The sequence below is a fragment of the Perissodus microlepis genome, chromosome 1 (assembly GCF_051167445.1).
Source record: "Perissodus microlepis isolate ML-2025 ecotype Zambia chromosome 1, ASM5116744v1, whole genome shotgun sequence".
In the NCBI taxonomy this organism is placed as follows: Eukaryota; Metazoa; Chordata; class Actinopteri; order Cichliformes; family Cichlidae; genus Perissodus; species Perissodus microlepis.
This window is the reverse complement of record NC_140461.1, coordinates 9,670,528-9,691,253: the sequence shown is the minus strand read 5'-3', so window position 1 is coordinate 9,691,253 and position 20,726 is coordinate 9,670,528. Positions and strand designations below refer to the sequence as shown.

At 41.7% G+C, this 20,726-nt stretch overlaps 1 protein-coding gene across 3 annotated transcripts in view; it reads right to left on the bottom strand.

Moving 5' to 3' along the window:
* Positions 1–20,726, bottom strand: part of fto (FTO alpha-ketoglutarate dependent dioxygenase) — a 113,723-nt gene that overhangs the window by 50,402 nt on the left and 42,595 nt on the right. For 2 of the 3 annotated variants that reach the window (XM_084929303.1, XM_084929322.1), the window contains exon 8: positions 11,170–11,294. In XM_084929303.1, coding sequence (XP_084785429.1) covers positions 11,170–11,294 — 125 coding nt within the window. Of the gene's footprint in view, positions 1–6,689; positions 6,777–11,169; positions 11,295–20,726 lie in introns of all 3 variants that reach the window. The other variant, XM_084929311.1, reaches the window with a different exon arrangement.

Genomic DNA, 20,726 nt, shown 5'->3' with positions numbered 1-20,726 from the left:
AACCAAAATTCACTGGCAAAACCACACAACATCGCTGATAATAGGAAATTATTCATTGTGATTGCGAAAAGCTGACAACATTCGTATCATGACCTTTTTTTTGGGAAAAGCTCCCTCTATCATCACAAGATAGACCTTTCACACATCATCAGTTTGTTAATGAGAACAGCCTAGAAAGAGGCACTCACAGATGCCTATCAAGGGCAGAAAACAAAAAGAGAATGTAAGTAAATATGGATTGTAATTAGTATGACAAGGTTGAAAAAACAGATAACACACCGCAGCAGCCTGAAGGGCTACACTTCCACGCACGCGCACGCACAAACACACTTGCTCATGCACGAGATGCACACAGGCATCTGAGTTCACACTTACACACACACTAAGAACAAATCAAATGTTTTAATCAGCTTGCTACAGCACATAATGAGGATCCACTAAGCTCCAGCTATCAGCTGCCATCGGCCACTTCGTTGTGCCTTCAAAGAGCTGATTTTTCACTTCTTCTACAACAAGCTTAACACAGTAGCTTTCGAGAGTGAACACAGTCTGGGCGCTGCAATAAAACCTGAAAAAAGTAAGTGATGTTTCAGCAAGTGATATATGTGCAGTAAGGCAAAGAAGCAATTACGTGCAAGTGGACACGACAGCAAAACCTCTGGGGAAAATGCGTAGGAGCGGAATGCACCCTATTTGTCACCATTGCGATTTACAACATGCAAATATTAGTGCATAGCTGGATGTGGGCTTGGTAGAGATGAAAGTCTGTGATATGCAACTCTGCAAACCATAAATCGAACAATACATGCTTAAATACCTTGCATAACCCAACTCGCTAAAGTACGCTAACCGTTACAATATCAGTTTACCTCTCACCTTGAGCGTAAACACACACAGACACCTGGTGATGCAGTATACACCTGGCCTAGCCACACCTGCTCAACAAGGCGGTCAGATGAATCAGTCAATTCATTAACACACAGCGCAGTTTCCACAGAACTGAAAGTATTCTTAAATTCTTACTCAACTATTCAGGTATGTGCCTGCGAGACAGAAATGTACACACAGAGATGCACAGAGCGTGTGCAGGTGTGCCTCCTGTTGCGGTTTCTGGCCTCCTGACACAGCCCTGACCTCTGTGAGAAAGACTTACAGCTCCAGCCCTCCAGCTGGAGAAGTGATGACCTGAGAACCCAACAATCTAAGACATTCATCCTCCTGTCCTTGTCTCCTTCCTGCCTGCCTGCTGTAGTGTGTCTTGAATGGGAGACATGCAGAGGTAGGTCAGCCTGCCTGACTGGACAAATTTGCCGTCTTTCAAATCACTTCTATATTTCTTAGCTTGATATTTTAAAACTTTTTCATTTGATGTCTTTTACCCCTTACAACTCCTTTGATAACCAAATTAATACATGTATGTCTGACATCTTTTTGTTACAGGTACCACTGAGAGTCAGGGCTCTGAAGCATTTAATAAAGATTCCCGTAATTTAACACAGATTTTTTGAATTGAGTATTTTTTCTTCACATGTAAAAACATGTGTTGGGCTCTTGCTTAACTCATAAGAGAAACTGAAAACTGAGGAGAAGTATTTTTTCTGTTATGGACCTTGTGTTTCCCTATAAGAAGGATGACCTTATGGGTAAATGGTGTGACGTCAGTTCAGCATTGTGGTACATGAGGGTGTGTTTAGCACGAGAAGTGCCATTAACAGTTTTGATCCACAGATATAGCTTGCCTATATATGCCTATATTTCACTCTGTTCTCTGTTTGAAACCTAAAAAACAAGTAAGTGTAGGCCTCATCTGTGCAGTTATACAGTTGTGCTGCCTATTCCAAATAAATGCATATGGTAAAAAAAAAAAAAAAGAAGTAAAAAAATATGTGACAGGCCATAGATGCTGTAGTTAAGGGCCAAGTTTGATTTCATTCATACCATCTCTAATATGTGTTGACGTACTTGCATCTCATTCATTTCTGTTTTGCACTTAAAGACTATGTAAAATATAAATACCATATACCCTTGAGCAAATATGCTCCAACTAGCATTAAGAAAAGCTGTCCCATCTGCAGCAGGGGTTGCCATACATGTCAAACGTAAAGCAGGGAAACTCGAGCCTCTGTTGAAACATCCGGTGCAGGCTGCTGTAAAATAAATGATGCTGTTAGCTGCAGTCTCGCAGGTGAAATGTGCTGCTGCTACAATTATTCTAATGCCAGCATGCCAGAATGCTAGTGCTACCAAATGCTGCTGTCAACCCAGGGGTTTAATTAGTTTGGCACGTGTGCCACTTATAATCACCTGCCATTACCAGTTCTGGCTGCATCTGCTTACACGTCTGTCAGTGGCGTGCAGGCTGTATATGTGTGTGTATAGGTCTGTGGCTGGGTTCATAAGGATATATTTTGGCAACAGAAAACAGGCCTGAACGGTTGCTGTACTTGTACGGGCTCTCTATAATGTCTATATTTTAATATACAGACAGAAGGAGGAGACAGATAACTACAAAATACAGGAGTCCTTTCTTTCAAGTGTATATTAAAAGGCTTTCTAGAGTATCTGTCAACTACAGCGAGGACAGTTTTATTAGTGGTACAGACTTGTCAGTAGGCCATCTGTACACATACATTGTGAAAACAGAAGGGAGCAAGGCTTGGTAGTGTCAAACTGCATTGTGAATAGAGCTACACCTCAGGCTGAATACATCACATTGTGATTTCATGAGAGCTGGAAGAGGAGGAAGAAGAAAAAAAACTTCAGGGCAGCAAGTGAATCTCGACCCAAAACAGGAGAAATGGAAGTTAAAAGTGAATCGTTCACTCCCCCTGGCGTAGCAGTGGCTACCTCTAGGGCTGGAGGAGAAGGAGGAGGAACAGGAGGAGAAGAGGAGCCCTGTGGCTCCCACAGTCATGTGACTACTGAGCACAGTATCTGAAGGATGGACCCCAGGCTGTGTACTTAACAGCTCATGAGTGTGTGCGTGAATGTGTATACACGTGGTTTCACACATTTGTGTGTAATGTATGTCTTTGTGCAGCAGAGCACATACACAGATTCCCACTGACTCAGTTCTTGAGAATCACCTATGCCTGCTACAATACAATAGCTCTAACTATCCCTATTATTTTCAGAAAGTTCCCATTTAGCACTAAACCAAGGCTTTAATATTGTGCCCCCTCAAAAACATCTGTTGGGGACTTGTGTGGCTACACTAATTACAAATATCTCCAGTAATCCGCAGCTGATAAGAGAGCCATTACTCCACAAGACATTTATCACTATGGGATTGATGACCCATTTCAGAAGCTGCCTTTGTACAGGGAAGTGAAATCGCTGATATCCCTTTTATCCAACATCACTGCTGAAGCCTTCCATTCGTCAGGAGGCAAGCTAGTTAGAATTGTAATTAACAGCTATGGACTTTGGCCCTAATAGAATTTTTGCAGGAAACTGCAGATTGACATAGGCGGGGATGGAGGGGATTGTACAGTGTTTTTCTTTTCTTTTCTTACTAATTGCCACTTTGAGACGCTGTCTGTCGAGAGAGAGGCGCTCTATGCTGCGTAAAGAAAGTGTCAAAGCAGCACAGCTTCCCATTTTCCAGAAGCATGATTTATGTACACTTGTAGATATGTAAGCACGATTTATGTACACGTGTAGATACGTAAGCACGTGCATTTAGCCATGTGCTTTCACAGATACACAAACACAATTTCATAGGTCAAACACAAAATGCACATCTCTAATCGAATTCACAAGTTACAGGTTTCTTCTGAATCTTTTCATTCAAGCATGCATAGTGGCTTGCACACCCACCCACCTAGACATGCAAAAAAGTGGAGCAGCAGATGATCACAGTAGGTAAGGACTAAAGGTCTGGCCACCTGCCGGCCACGTCCCGTCTTTGTAGCAGTAATGAACACAGACAGCTTGGGGACGGCCCTCCTGGCTTGTCCCCCCTTCTAGCCTCCCTGCTTCGGGGCAAAGCTGGGGGCCCTGGGGTGACAGAAACGCCAGAGATGTTCCACTCACTGACAGGCAGGTCCTACCTGGCCAACCTGCTGTACACATTTGCCACGCAACACACACACACAAACACAGGGACAAAGACGTGCATGCATTAGTGCCATATATATATGTGCACGTTGTAACTGCTCACACGTGGTAATGTTCCTATGCATATGCACAAACTGAAGAACACACCAACACACATACACACACACAAGCTGACCCGGTGTAATTCCTCCAGCACACGGCTAGTGACAGGAGCAGCTGCGGCCGCTACGGCAGACAGATGAAATTTTCATAACTATCTCCTCCAACTTCCATCCTCACCTTCAGGATAATTTATGACCTGCCTGCCAGCCTTGAAGAGACAATATGCTTGCTATGAAATGAAGTGTTCCAGCAGTGTAGGTTATAATTAACAGAGAAGGGGAGAAAGATGTGTGTATAAGGAGTGGGAGGGCTGGAGGGCTCCCCAGGTGGGGTGGTTATGGTAGATGGGATCAGGGAAAAAGGGAAAGGATGGAGCATGTGGTGTGCACACATGTAAAATCTACATATGTGTGTATTTAAATACTGCATACATTGCTGCAGTTAGCTCTGTGACTCCAGCATTAAACAGCAGCACAAAAGTAATTAACCTCCCAAAAAAAAGTGCCTGTAATAAACAAAATCCAAAACACAATGAAATCTTAGAAGCATCTGTTAAACAGATTGTCTGTGTGTTAAATGAGGCCTCCACATCCCATTATTCTTTATCATGGTTCCCAGTGGTACAGTTTCAACTAACGTATTGATTTAAATAAAACTGGTTCGTACAGAGGGCCAAATAAGCACCTTCACAGTACTCAAAAACAAACTCGATTTAGAGCAGATACACAGTAAAAACTGTGATTTCTGTGAGCACAACTTCCATCTTCTCATAATGTTATGTTCTCAATGTTTGTTTCACATGCATGCCACACATCCTCACCCAATCATGCTCTATCAGCTCTATGGGATGTTGGGTTTGACCAGAAAGAATGTCCTGGTTTTCCTGACTACCAGTAAAACAGGCCCAAAACTACCCCACCCCTTACCACACTGTCTATTCCAAACACAAATCTTGTTTCCATATTAAAAAGGCAGCTTTTAATGGGCAGCTGTCTGTGCAACAAGTGTGTTTAAATGGCTGTGGGACTTTTAATGACATTTTCAACTCTCTCTTTCCCGCTTTCTATGCCGCATTTCTTTGCCAAGTTCGTACTGTGAAAGGCATAATTATGAAAATACTGTTTTCATTTGTGAATCAAGTCAAGGATAAGCAGAGAAATTTAACAAAAGAGAGTATGAGTGCGATACTGACTGCTGCTGATGTGAGCCTTCTGTTCCCACAGCAAACCACAGAACGAGTGAAAGCATGTACCTTAACAACTAATTACTAACTCGCATGAGAAACAGGCAGCATAGAGATAAGTGCATATTTACATGGGTAAAATTTGTTTATGCCGTAAGTAGAAGGTAAATAAATACAATCACCTGTCATCTCGTTCAAAACAAATTAATGCAAGAATAAGGCATACTCTGATGTACTTTCTAGCCTGGGAGCAAACTAAGATGGGAGGACGATTACTACGGAAACAGCAGCTGTGAGGTTCTGCTGAGGTCAGGACATGTCATGCATAACTGACTGATTGCTTAACAGGGGTGGGTGCATGAGAGAAGAACTCATAATTTACAATCAAGCGCACACAAACACACACCTCACAAACACCCAGGCCGCAGACAATCTCGCTGCACGAACGTAACTGGTCTAAGGGACCACACAGACATGTTTTAGATAAAGACAGACAAATTAGATGACAGAGTCTTAGGCAAACCACTGCGCTTGCGCTAATTACAGGCTGGCCGGCGATAAAAGAGGCAGATGACATGTCCTTATTTGTTTTCTCCCTCAGTGCCCAGAATAAAGTAAACACAGCGATGTAGATGACGGCAAAAGTAGGTGGTACAAAGAAAAAGGCACACAGACAAAGGTACAGAACACGGCTGCGGGTTGGGAGTTCAGCCCACCACACACAGGTGTTTACCCACCACTGCAGGAAAGAAACCCTTAGGGTAAGGAGATACAAGTATGCACCCAGCAAAACTACTGGCTTGTAACACGTGCCAAGGAAAACAAACTGGGCCAGCCCTGTCTGTTCTGTTTGCAAAACAGGACCACTGTTGTGAGAGTGATGAAGATGTAAATGTGGGGCTGTTGTCTGGGAGATCTGATTAACCTGTCACCTCGAGTTGCAACTTACATCACGCAGGCACAGTTGACAACATGCCCGGGCTGACCTGCCCCAAACCAGACCACTGGTTTAATGCCAGTAGAAACATCACCACCGCACCGCTAATTAAACCTATTTATTTAAGATCTGATGCCACCTTTTCTGCACTGCACCCTACAATCTCTGTTTTCCAAAATCATGCACATCATAGACATGTGGCTGTGAAGTCAAATGAAAAAGTCATGTAATGACAAATTTTTTAGAACAATAACACATGGACACATGGCAGATTTGATAGATGGATGGGAATTTGTGTCTGTAAACACTTGAGTGAGTTATCTATGTCATGAGCAATCCCAGTGTGGTGCCACCACTTCTAAAACTTTTAGTAGACCTGTTTGTCTTTATCATGGACACGATACTGACAATCTTTCCAACTCCCATCTGGTACAAAGGGACCTCCATTGTCTCCGAGCTCCCTCTCTCGCCCCAGCACGGGAATCAGGGCGGGGTCTGTCAGAGACAACACAAAAGAAATGTCACCACTCTGAGAATGAAGTGCCAGCCGAGGAAGGTCTCTCTCCTTTCTCTGTGTCACTATGCATCTCTACAGGGGTGCAACTGGTAGCTGACAAGACTGTTGGGGTCATCCCTGGCTGGGCACAGCTTCAACTTCAGCTCTCTAGCCCCTGCTGGCCCTGAGTGACCCGTGGGTTTGATGACAGACTGGACCTTTTGTGCAGAAGCGGCCTGTCCAGGTGAGGACAACAGTGGATGACAATGGCAGGAAACATAAAGCCGATAGAGGCTGGGAGACAACCCTACGGGGTCATGGGTCAAACTGGACAGCTGAGTGATGAGTGCAGCTGTGAACACGTGGACCTCCTTCTCTGCCCTTTTAACTCTGCTTGCCATGTCAGCTGATGTTTCCTTTGTCTTAGGATAAAGACCTCACTAACTTTCAGCACACTGGAGAAAAGTAGTAAACACGGACTACAGATGTATTACGCCACAAATTCTGATTGTACAGCTATGATAATGACATCCATCCCAACCTGTACAGTGTTATAAGCTCCTTTTCAAGAGGTCACTAGAACACAATTACAACAGGACAAAAATTATTTTTAAACTGTGAATTAGTTTATTTTTGAACTAAGGTAGAAACTAAATATAAAGAACGTTACTAAACATACAAGAAACTAGATATTCTCTAACTTTAACATAAAAAAATCTATTGTTTAAAAGAGAGAAAACCTAGTTGTACGCATTTATTTATGTAGTCCATTATCACAGCAATCTTTGCAGTGTAAGATAGTGTATGTCCGTCATTGCTTATTCTCATTTGGTATGAATCCAAAATGCTGCTAATTTGCAGCAGTTTCAAGGATTCAGTAACAAATTTGTTCAGTCTTTGTAGTCCTCCATTCTATAATCCGAGGAGAACAGCAACTGTAGCATAAATAAAGAGGCCTATTTTAAACCTTGTAATGTATTACCACCCCAGTGCCTCCAAACTACACCCTGTTCACACATCCTGAGCTGTCCAACTGTTTCCAGTGCCAAAGGTCAATGACTGCCTACTCTCCTACTGGCCCACACTCAGAGATGGGAAGACAGGGTTGCCAAGTCAGGCACAAACCCTGCTTTGGATCATAAACACCTCCGTCTGTCTACCCTCCTCTTTTCTACTCCACAGAGGTGAGTTAGGTTTTCACTCTGTTAATCTTTCACTTCAGGCCTTCTCGCTTTTACATTGGCCCACTGGAGAACATAGAAGGGGAATGAAAGAGGGGTAGTAAAGGATAAGAATGGATAAAAGAGCAGGAAGAAAAAGCCATAGAGAGGGCCAGATGGGCACCTTCACAGTCCATTTATCAAACCCAATGTGGCCCTCCCCTCCCCTCCCTACTGCTCTCATGTCCTAAACCCCCATGTAATTCTGTAATGATTTTCATTATCATATAATGACCTTACAAAGCCTACAGCAGTTTGCATGGTCAGTACAAAACTCGCAGCTGTTCCCTTCAGTATTTTCTTGCTGGCTGTGACAAAGCTTTTTGTTGTTGTTGTTGTTATTTTTTCTAATGCCCAGAGCAGTGACCTCTAGGTTTTGCAAGGTCAGCATGAGGTCACCTCATCCAGGATATTCAACAGTAGCCACACTGTAAGCACACAGACTGAAGACAGCGTCTAAAAATGCAGCATGAGCATTGACAGCAAGATAAAACAAAACAATTCTCTAAATATACTGCAGAAGACTGCAGGCTGAAGAATTTTCTGTGTATGTACTTCCAGTGTGGATACTTCATTACCTTTGTTAAACCAAAAACCTTCCTGGTGCCACTGGGATGTGCCATTTTCTATCCTAATGGAGCTGCTCCCTAGAGGTTGCGTCTTGCTCTTCAATCTGCACTTCCTGTGTGGCATACTGAACTGCTCTGCGGCACAGTCACCCACCCATATAATAATCCATCTATTTCCAGGGTACTCACGGGGCATTTACCAAAGGGACATGGAGGGCAGCATCTATCAAAGAATTCACCATGTGCATCAGGAAAACCCAGTTACCAGAAAAGCTCATAAGAATAAAAAAGCTCTCATAACTTCGTTGGCTCAGAGTGAATGAATGGACTGCTTCCACTAGCACGGTGAGAGCAGGCATCACTCACTCTGAGTGCCTATAAGTCAATGGTGAAGAACCACTGGTCACCGGCTCCAATTCCTCTTTCTTTCCTTCTTGCTTGTACTAAAAATGGCTCGCAGGCAGACAATGGCAGCTGGTAGGCCGAAGTTCCACAGCAAAGAATGCTACTTTAACTGGTGTTTTAGAAACAAAAGTCAGTGAGAAACTTAATCAATCAGCGCTGCTTGTTTATGTTTATGGGCCTCTAGCAAAAGTCATCAATCATGATTTTTTTTTTTTGTTCCTTTTTCCATTATATTTTTTGCAAGTATTATGTGCTGAATGGAAACCATGGAAACAAAAGGCAGTGTTATGATGAAAGCTTGCCTGTTGAATATTGTGTGGAAACCTAATTAGAATGCTAAATATAAAAAAGCAACAAAATGAATCAGCAAATTAATTTTAGTCCTATTTTAGTGAATGCTTTTATGAAAATAAATGATGGTTTGAATACATCTGACTGGAGTGCACTACAATTCCCTCACTCTGCGTCTTCTGTAATAAAGTGCTTCTTTAATTCAAAATAACGACTTTGCCTCTTAGTAGTATGCATAAAGAAATTAAAACTTTTTCATGCTCAACAAAGTCTAACAATCCCCGACCCTCATCAAATTGCTTATCAATACCAGTACTTCCCACTTAACATTGCGCATAGCTATGTGTTTAGTTTTGTGAAAATGCTATCTGTTGACAGCCACTTGACAGCATGACCCCTGGCTTTTTTGTAAGAGAGGGTGGTGTAGTTTAGGGATAGACATAGAATGTGTGTAAGGGGAAGAAGAGGTATCAGGAGCAGCTGGAGTTCAAACATATTGTGTGGGACATGTGCCTTCCACCAAAACTAATCTAATCAGTCTTTCACTGCTGATAGAGTAAACGTCTGTCTGCTCTGCCGACAAGGGCTGAGCATTTCCTGTCTCAGCCAGTGATGCTGGTTGTCAGCATCTTAGGGTGGGCTGAGCAAAATGTAGGGTCAGACATTGTTAGCTGGTGGTAACATCACATTGTGGGTGGTGCGGGAGAACTGCGATGGTAGGGGACAGTTCTGATGTTCACTTGAGGGTGGGGGTGGCGAGATGGTTTCTAGCTTTCAGCACATGCTGCTGGAATGCACTATCAGAGCAGGCCCTACATCAGAGTTGTGAGGCACTGGGCGTTGACACAGCAAAGCAAGGTGTGTGGAAACAGCCTGTTTACAAGACTCATCTGGATGGGACAAATCTAAGGGTCAACTAGAGGGGACAATGCAAAACATAGAATAGAAGAATAGAGTGCCTTAGAAATATGAGGGCGTAAGAACAGCAGGAATTTAACATGAAGTTTTCAAAAGAAAATGGATTTGTAGCCTTTGAATTATCTTCCTGCCGCTTTGCTTTCTCTAAGGTTTAGTGAAATGTCTATTCTCACATATGGGTTCTTGTCCGCATGCAACTCTGAGGTCAAAACTATTGAAAGAGACAATAAAGAGTATAGCAAATGTGAATGTAGCGGTCGTGTGTATATGTAGTGTTTGTATGTGTCTGTGTATGTGCTGGCGGAGAGAATAAATGGCTAAAACAAACAGCTAAAACAACACTGATGCATGTGTGAGGCCCTTCTTTATCTGAATGGATGACCAACGTTCTAACCCCTGTGCTCTCCTTCTTTATCTGGAGGGAAGGAAGTGATTGGGTCTATCCAAGACACATGTGTCATTGTGATAACTGTGATAACTGCCAGGCCCGAGGACCTCAAACCAACACCAACCACACCATTGCATATCTCTGGAATTCACACCGATTCACTGAAAATGAATGATCAATGCACATTGAAGCAATGTAGGCCTGATGTGTCACCTTTTGCAACTCGTTTTTATTTTGTTTGATGATGTGATCACAGTTAATAAATCTCTTAACTGAGAACTAGATATTGACACATTTTACTACTGCAACAACACTACACGAGCTATAATAATAGCTCAGGGTTTGCAAGTGAAATGAGGTGAAATGAGATATTATGTTTGGTTTCTACCTTGGTTTGTGTAATCTTGAGGAAATCACAGCAACATGCATGCATTACTTATATTTGATCAAATCAGTTTAGAAAATGAATAAACTTTATTATTGGAGTGTGATGGCATTTCCATTTTAAATAGGGACTCATAACTGATAGACTACATATCAACAGATGTTTGTTTTTTTGAAGATCAATGGAAGTAACAAAGTTGGTGGTATATTGCGTTACCTGTCTCTCCATGTCTGTCTTTGCTGGTGTCTGTCTGTCAAAGCAGACAGCAGGATCTCTGCCATCTCCCTCCTTCCTTCTTCTGCTTGGTCTTCCTCCTCCACTGCAGCCAGGAAAAGCATAGTCTGGATAAAAAACAGCAGCAGAAGTGGAAATAGGTGGTTCAAAATAGAACTGAATGGAAATATGTGAAACTTCAGTAGAAATGTGAAAACTTCAGTAGAAAGTGGACAGGTAGAGAAGCACCATTAAAAAGTGCCTTAAATAACAGTGGTTGTTTAAACCCCACTACAGTGATTTACTCTATTAAATTCTACCCTAAATACTAAACAGAAAACTGCAAAATTGGGTAGAAAGACCTGAAGTGAATCCTGGCATGCTTGTGCTTCTATCCTTAGTTTAGAAATTGCACAGCTCTGAGCCAAGACTCAATTATACCATCCCTAGGATGACAGCATGCAGTAAGTCTAGTATAAAGTCAGTTTCACATCAGAGGATGGGCAAATTACACCCAATATTAGAGTGTGAGTCAATTAATCACGTCCTGCACAGCACAGTGTAATGTGTGAGTATCCCCCTGTTGAACATGAATTACAGGCTGGCTTAAAGTGTGACGTGGCACATCAGTGCTAATCGGAGACATCCCTGCAAACCTTCGCCTCCAAGTCCTCCGCAGCCTCTAAGCTGGTTGAGAAGGAGTCAAATGAAAAAGGATCTGGCAGCCCAAATTAAATGCAGTGCTGTCAGCCACACTCAAATCCCTCTTTCCCCTCACCGTCTCCCTCTTCTTCTCTACCCTTCACAGACTCTCTCCCTCTCTGAATATCCTTAAATGTCTCCCCCCTCCTTTGCCAAGCCTCTGAGAAGTGATGGATCTGTAACTCTGACTGACTCTGACGCCTTGTTAAGAACAGTCTCTTCCTGTCACATCCACCAGTCAAGCACGTTCATTTCTTCCCATTAACAGTCACTCGCTTCCCCAGTCATCCAACCTTCTTTTCAAAAAACCCACTATGTAAGGGAACCTTCATTTCTTCCCCTCACCCTGTTTTTTAATCCCTTTCTGACAATACACCTGTCTGTCTTAATTCATGTGAAGATACGTTTGATTGTCTCTGTGTGTGTGTGTTTCCAAAGGAGAGCAGTAATATGCTTACTTTCTCTACAGCACACAGGACAGGTGTCAAAACATGTGGTGGTGTGTGACTGATTATACCTGACTCGGAGGAGACACCAAAGATTAAGGTGACCAGGAGGAGGCAGGGCCGGCTGTACTCCCTATGGAAACTGTGCCTTTCAGTTTGGATCAAACCCTGTCCTCCTGGGATGAGTGACAGGCTAAGAAAGTGCCAGAAAGTGTATTCAGACTGTATCACCATCTCAGCTGGTAGACATCACATTGCCATGCTGGCCGTGTAGCACAACGCTGAAGAGAAGTGATTCACAGTTGATCTGAAACTTGCTCTAAGGTGCTTCTAAGCTTGCTTCAACTCTTCCCAAAGCTGACTTTGGATCAAAATGAATAACAGGGAAAGACTGCACATCCATCCATCCTTTTCTGCTTCCAACTGCCAGGGGTTGGAGCTTTCATAGGGCCACAGGCAGGGTACACCCTGGACAAGTCCAGCCTATCGTAGCCACATTATTTTCAAAATGCTAAATTATGTTGCATACACTTTACTCAAGTGAATCTTTGTTTTTTTCACCCAACTCAATAATTCCACTAAACACTACCTAAACAACCTCTGCTTTAGTTGGGGTGTGTATATATTTATGAGTGTGTATCGAAAGCTTCCATTTGTTCTCTACAAATTTTTGTGAGTACAGTGTAGATTTTTGTGAGTAGAGGTGTCCCTCTTATAATTTAAATCTGTGTTAACAAGCCTCTTCCCCACAAAAATCGGTGAGTGTCTGTTTGCATGGATAACTGTGTGCATGTATGATCTAGTGTTTAGAAGACCCAGTGCTGAGAGAGGCCTTCAGGTTTAGCCCCAGGCTGATCCCCGGGCCATTTAGACACCCTGCTGGTTGTTTACTGGTCAAGCCCAACCTCAGTCAGACTCAGCCAGATCACAGTCCTTTATCTCTGGGTCTGTGTTAGGACTAATCAGCCCCCTCTTTTCTTGTATTTACCCCTCGATGACAGTAGCTGTCCTCAGTCTACACCTCTCTCAGCCTGACGCTGACCACAGATGTCCCCCTGACCCAGGCCACATTACAAGGTGAATGAGAGGACAAGACGTTCCTTGGTACTCTTTTCATTGGTCCCCAGACCCCATATTCAACCCTGTCTATTTTACTAAAGTTAGGCATAAACATTTCCGGGCCTGTGCAGAGGTGGGGAAGATAAACAAACATGCAGCCAAGCTGAGGTGATATTTTGGTTAGTGGAGAGCTAGAGTGATGATAGTGTTCCAAGCGAAGGCTGGCTGGAGGGCAGCCTGGGGCAGCTCACTAACACCTCGAGCCAGGACTGTATCTTAACACCAACAAGCATCTGTCTAGTCTATCACATAAGGGCATGTCACTCATTCAACATAGAATAATACAATAGGAAGATTGTTGCTGCACATAGAGCAATATGATTTAGATCCTTTATAATGCAACAGAGGAGCTGTGAGTGGTCACATAAGAGCTAAGAAGCTGAAAGGCAAGAAGGTTAAAAAAAAAGATGCATGCACAACTGAAAGTTTGCACTCCATAAACCAGACCTACTAGCTGACCACCAGAGTGTCTGAGAAACTCTTAACACCCAATGAAAATGCCTTAGCTGACTTTATCCCAGGACTTTCCGGGTACGCCAAGTACTCTTAAGCTCACTGGCACTCTCTTTTAGGGAACCTTTCATGTCTGCAGGCCACAAATGCTTCAATTCCAAAATGAGCTCCCTTATTAACTTGTTTAAAAGACAGAGGTGAATTCTAGACGAGAACACCATCTAGATGATGACTAGATACCTAAAATAGGAAGGAGGTAAACAAACTCACAAGTAACACTAAACATTCCAGAAATTTGGCTGTTGGCTGGTGTTAATTTGCCACAACAGTGCCTCCCAGCCTAACTGCACCTCTGTCATACTGGCAACCTCCCCATAGGTCTCCTTGCCACTAGCATGTGTAACAGCCCAGCAAAAAGCCAGCAGACTCCCCAGTGTTTCTGTTTGCCAACATCTCACTGTGCCCATATGGAGGCAAGAATGGAGATAACTAGTAATCCTACTGGTTGTGACTGTTAAGCCATCACTGTGGACTTTAAACAAGATCCAGTCTCTATTAAATAGTATTTCTATCATTTCAAAGGCTTTTTTATTGAGTGACTAATATTTGAATACTCCACGTGAAAATTAGGAAAATAATGAAAAAATAAAGGCGGTGCAGTCTGGGTTTGAATCCAACGCCTGGCTGGTGGAGTTTGCATGTTCCTACTGTTGGTATTCCGGGTTCTCTCCGGGTACAAGATTAGGATAGGTTATTGTCAATTCTAAATTGGCCATAGGTATTAATAACACTAAATTTGATAAGAGGAAGAGTATGGCTGGGTGAAAAAAAGTAATATTTTTATTGATAATTAACAGAAAGTTGTGAAACTCTTGCAAAGCTAAATGTTTCTGTTCAACAGGACAATGAGTCAGAGGTCTGCTAGTTTTAATTCTGAAAACAACTGACTTACAACTGATAATAGTGCCAGGGGAATATACTTGAGAAACATACTAATATTGTATAAAGGACAAAGATCTACCTTTTCACACACACACACACAACAACAAGAAAGTTTAAAGTCAAAATTCATAATATAAATGTTGCTATATGCCAACATTTCTCCTTCTCGCGGCTGTATGTTACGTGTTCTCTTCTGTTCTCACTCATTTGTCTTCTTTCAGATATTGTCCTCTTCCCTTGTTCATAAAAAGGTGTTTCTTTTTTTTATTGTCAGTTTCTCTTGCAAGCCTCATCACTTTGACGCAAGTTATTTTAAAAAATGCATTAACATCAAGGGCTCACACAAGCACACACACACACACACACACACTTCCTTTTCGCTCAGCTGTTTAATTTTTACTGTCCCCTTCCCCCACCAAATCCAGCGTAGCACTCCCGTTGCATGGTTAACACATTAGCAAATATATCAGGTTTTAAGATTCAACCCTTTTCTCCACATCTCCAGACACTCCATGGACTTTTGTGACAGTTTAAGTTCAGCTGCTCTGACACCTGATTTCATAGGCCCTAGCAATGAGAGTATGACAGACCCTTAGCTGCTTTCATCTCCCTCCCTACTCTAATACAAGAAACCAATATCACTTTGACCGCTGGTGGAAAAAGGCATTGAGCACCTTGCTCACAGGAATGGATAGTTTCTGGTCTCAGATGTAAACAACTGGGGAGCTGTGATCCTGGTAGGGCTCGCTCCAGTCTGGACAAGGGATCTGTGTATGTTTGCTGCATGCCACCAGCGAGTTACTTTGCACTGGAGGGGACTCTCCACCGGTGGAAAAATTATATTAGCCAAGGAAGAAATAAGCCCAGACCACATTCACTTTCCTGTGACATCACATTCAAAGTCATAAAAACTGTGTGTGTGTGTGTGCGTTAGTATGTGTGTGTATGTTTTTTTTCCTTGGTTTGTGCCTACCATCACACGATTACAGATGGCTCAAAATTGAGGCATACCTGAAATGAAATTTACTCAGTTTCCATTACATAAGATTGGTTGATAGTGTGTGTCTGTGTGTGTGTGTGTGTGTGTGTGTGTGTGTGTGTGTGTGTGTGTGTGTGTGTGCGTGCGCGCTTGTGTGAGAGTGAGAGAGAAGAATGAAGGGTGTCAACACTGTTGATCGGGGTTGCTAGTGAATAAAATGAGAAATGCTTTATGAAAATGTTCACTCAAGAATAATTTAAGGAAATCTTTATTTTGTATATTTATGTCTTTTTAAATCATCTGAGCAACTGTTAACAGTTTATACAATTGAAACATTCACACTGGCAGATTCAAGGCTTTAAATTTACTCCCAATAAATTATTTTAAATCCTTTTGCAGACCTATAACAATAAAAAGACTGATATATTGCACCTTTTGTTTTCTATACAGTACACATTATGACTACTGCAATTTATTTTCTATGCCAAGATCTCTAAAACATTCAATTGAAACCTTAACAAGATTTATTTTTTTGATAAAACAAGATATTTCCCGCTTTGTGTGTGTGTGTTCTCGCAATCTCCGTGGTGACAGAAACCTAGGCCTTTCTGCCAGATTGACCTTTGCAAGGTCGCAGCTACCATCAATTATAGCAGCCAGTAAAATGGGGTTTGCTACACACAGCAGATTATATGGAGTGTAAAACATTAGAAAAATGTGTCTGAAACATCAGAGTAGCATGTCTGAAGTGACAAAGGGTGAGTGGGAATAGAGACAGTCCCAAAAAGGGAAGACCCCTGACAAGTGGTTTTGTTTGAAGGCATTGTAACACAGTCAAGTGGGCAGGGATGCTTTCTATGGGCCCACGGCAGTCCATCTTATGGACAGAATACAAGCAGGATGGAAGGACATATGCTTTGCACAGGGTCAAATGAAGCAGAACTCTCGGGCTTTTGTGGAGATCTCTTTTGGTGGCAAGAAGAAAAGCAAATCTGTTGTCAAGTTGTAGCCCAATGGGCCCACAAATATCACATAAAAATTCACCGGCCTGTTTTTTGGGGGGTTTTTTTTGCAAGGCTTTTGTCTTTGACCCATGGTAAGGAGTGTCCGTCCAGTTGGCCTTAATGGCTAAACCACATAGTTCTTAGTCTGAATGAGCTCTCCAGCACACTGTGGCAGGGGCTACACACGCACTTGTGAAAACGGCACAGCGGCCTGGCTAGAACGCATAATCCATCCATCACAAGAAAGCTTTGAGAGGCGCTTTGACTAATTCAGGACAATGAAGACAGAGCTGGACAGAGATATTTGCGATGAGCGTGACACTCAAGCACCTTCTGTTCTGTTGAAACCCCCTTTCTCTCTTTCAGTATATGAAAGCTGAGTCTAGATTCTAGCTAGATAGCAGATTGTGATCGGCACCTCACTCTCCTGCCAGTAAAAAGCTTTTTGCTGACTGGGGCCAAAGCCAGCCTTTCTAAGCCCTGAAGTAACAGCGTTACACACAGCACCATACTTCAAGTCTTCAAAAATGCTAAACCAATAAAAAGGATTTCCATCCATCTAAACACGCTCACATAGAAGAATTTTGTTTGAGAGGGGGGATATGCCTGCAGGGGCTGAAATGTTCTGCTAACAAAGTTTTGATTGAGTAAGAGAAGTCTGAACACTAGTGATTCTTCAGTTTCTGAATCTGCCTGACAGGGCTTCTTATATGTCCAGTCTGACATCAAATTTGAATTACTGGTAGATGTATAGTGAAACAATGACTGTATCTTAAGTAGAACAGATTAAGATCTACAAAATTATAGGCCATAAAATACAATTTAAGTGTTAGGTCTGTATAGTATCAGCCATGAAGGAAAGTTAGTTTTACACATGCCAGTTTTTTTTTTTTTCTTCAAAGTAATGGGTAATCAATAAATTCACTTTTGCATCACTGTCTGTAAATAACCTGTCTGTATGTATTCTGCTTCATTCTTATACATAAGAGTGGTACTGCACATGCCTTAAACAATTCTATACATACCACATGGCTATACAGTAATCGAAAATGCCAAACACATAGAGCAGCGACATATAAGTAGATTATGGACTTGCATACTCTATAAGATTCTGTCTACTTCAAGCTGGCAGGGAAGTCAAAGACACCGTAGGAGCTTTTACATTCAACAATTTATGTTCAATAAAGCACCTATGCTCTTAAAAACTGTGGACTACACTGATATCATCTAATTAAGTAAAGGGAATTAAAAATGCACCTATCGTGTTCCTAATTATTGCCATGAATCGAAAATCTATTTTACATTGTATTCAGATATCAAAAGGCAGTCAAGTTCAAACTTCTTTTTTATGACATTTGTGTTTGCTTTTTGGTTGTATTTTTGGTTTAATCTTTCAACAAAGTGGCCCTCGCTGATCAGCGGCCAACCATTACTGCACATGTTGTGTGTTGAACCTTTTGATCAGCATTTGAAAACAGCCCCAGAGGACTTTTTAAAACAATCTGTTCTTTCAAATGCATTGCCATCAGCTGGCAGCAGTGAAAAGGGAAAAAAAAAATACAGACTGGATCTAATATGTGTTTTTTCTGATTATTGCTATGGTCATTTATAGCTAAAGAAGTCCTTTTAAAACTGCCAAACTTCTACAATGTTTAAATTGCGCTATTATTTTTTGTTTTGGAAAATGAATATGCAAAAATTACTTCTAATATGCATTTTAAAAAATACATTCTAAACATGCTTAATTTTCTTTTTTTGCATATTTAGTATATCTTCCCTCCCATTGTGTTATGCGTGTATGTGTATGTGTGATTACTCCTCACCCAGGGAGGCTGATTAGAGTGGCTAAAGGGTGTTTATGAGACAGTTAGCCGGGAGGAGATGCCACCCTGCCGCTCTCACCCAAATAAAAGAGCCATTTATTACATCCAACATGACCCTCTCATTACACACAAATAGGAATTAATGAGTGCTATATCGGGCACTCCCAGCAGAGCGAGGCAGGGCCTACTAAAGGACTAGCTTTAATTACACTGTCCTACATCTCACCCATTTAACACCACCCATCAGATCACTCTATCTGCAAGGGAAGGGTAGCAGGGTGGAAGATTAGTGTTACCTAAGAGGATGGCCAATGAATGTAAAACAGGATCGATAGTTAAATCACATTAAAAAAAGCTACCTGTTACCACCAGTACACTTTTAGGCTGTTTAATACAAAAACACACATCTCAGGTTTTCTCTACTAGGATATCCTCTTCATACTGAACATGGCAGTTTTGAAAGGTGCACAGTAAAGCACTTCCCAAAATGCTCCCAGGACATACGTGGCCTTTTCCAGTTTCCAGCATCAGCTTTTCATTTGTCTGATTTACTTTAAATCACAGATCCTGATACCAACTTCACTGTTTACCTTTATAACTTTCTTCCTCAGACATCAGGAAAAGTCACAACCAACCTGTCTTATTTTTCCCCCTTGTTCCACTTCCCTAAACCACCTCCATCTTCACTCCCCCCCAAAAAATTATACAATTATCATCCACAATCTTTTCCCATCTTTTCTCCTTTTCTTTGCGTTTCTTCAAGCGAATCAGGCAATTTTACAGCGTCTTCCCACCAGAATCATATCATTCTCTCCACCCTCTCCACACATATTGTTTTTAAACAGGACTGTGTATTTTAAAACCCAGATTGCTGCTCCAAACATGATGGCTGCTCCAGTGATTTTGAAGAATTAGCAAGGTACCAAGGTATTAAATACTTGTTATCTTCCTGTAGTAGTTGCACACTTAAACAAAGGAAGTGATCATGGATTAAATTTCCACCACCTCTGATCCTTTACATTTAAGCTTGCTTTGGAGATGAAAAAAAATACTGTTATCTGAAACTTTTTAAATTTATTGCATGAACAGTGTATATCAGCTTAATTCCGTAGTTTTTGACCCCGCTTGTGTGTCATAATAACAAATAACAGACTGCTATGTCATAACCTAAAGACTTTAGTTTCCATTTTTGTTCTTAGTTAGGGTATTAGGGGATTTTTTTTCATTGTTCACATTGAGGATCCATAGTTGGGGTGGGCCATTTTCATTTTCATTAATTGGTTTCATTTATTGTTTCACAATGTGTGGGCGATATAAAGCCCCCTGAGACTCTGATTAGAGACTGTACAAATAAATGTGAAATGAATTTGAGCTGACGTGTAGATAAACAATAATAAGGATATCAACCACATGACCTGATGAGGATCTAGATTAAGATTTAAATGATTTTATTAAAAGTGTGTGCACAAAGTTCAGAGTATGAGAACTCTATTTTTGTTCTCTGCGGCTTACAGAGCTCGGCGCCACATTGCAATATGCATACTGCTATTTCTGAGTGCGGCGAAGATTGTACAAGCTGTCTTCATATATTCAATATTCAAAAAGATTAATATTTTCCTAAAACGACATAAATTGAACAATTTTTTTTCTTTGCTTTTTACAAATCAGAGTGTTTTCTTGTGTTTGTGCCAATATCTTTTACTAAACCATTTTGACATGATTGCCTGCAAGAGTAAACAATTACACCTGGATCAAAGTGCAATAATTTTATGTCAGGTCCTAGTTAGTAGTGATGTCTATAACAGATTGGGGGTTTCAGTGAGATGCTCTGAAATCTCTCTTTCATCTTTTTAAACTTTCTTTCCCATCAAGGCACTTTTCAACAAATACACAGTCCCTCGCTGCATCTCTCCCTCGCCCTCTCTCTCGCTCTGTTGGTATGACACATGAAGCTGGGCCCTGCAGCCAACCCCAGCGTCCGCACTGAATGCGATTAAGCTGAGCAGTGATTAATCTGGGCTGCCCCATAATTCCTCTTTACCACTTTAATGGATGTTATCTCCCCTCCTCTGAAGGCTTATCTTGCTGATCA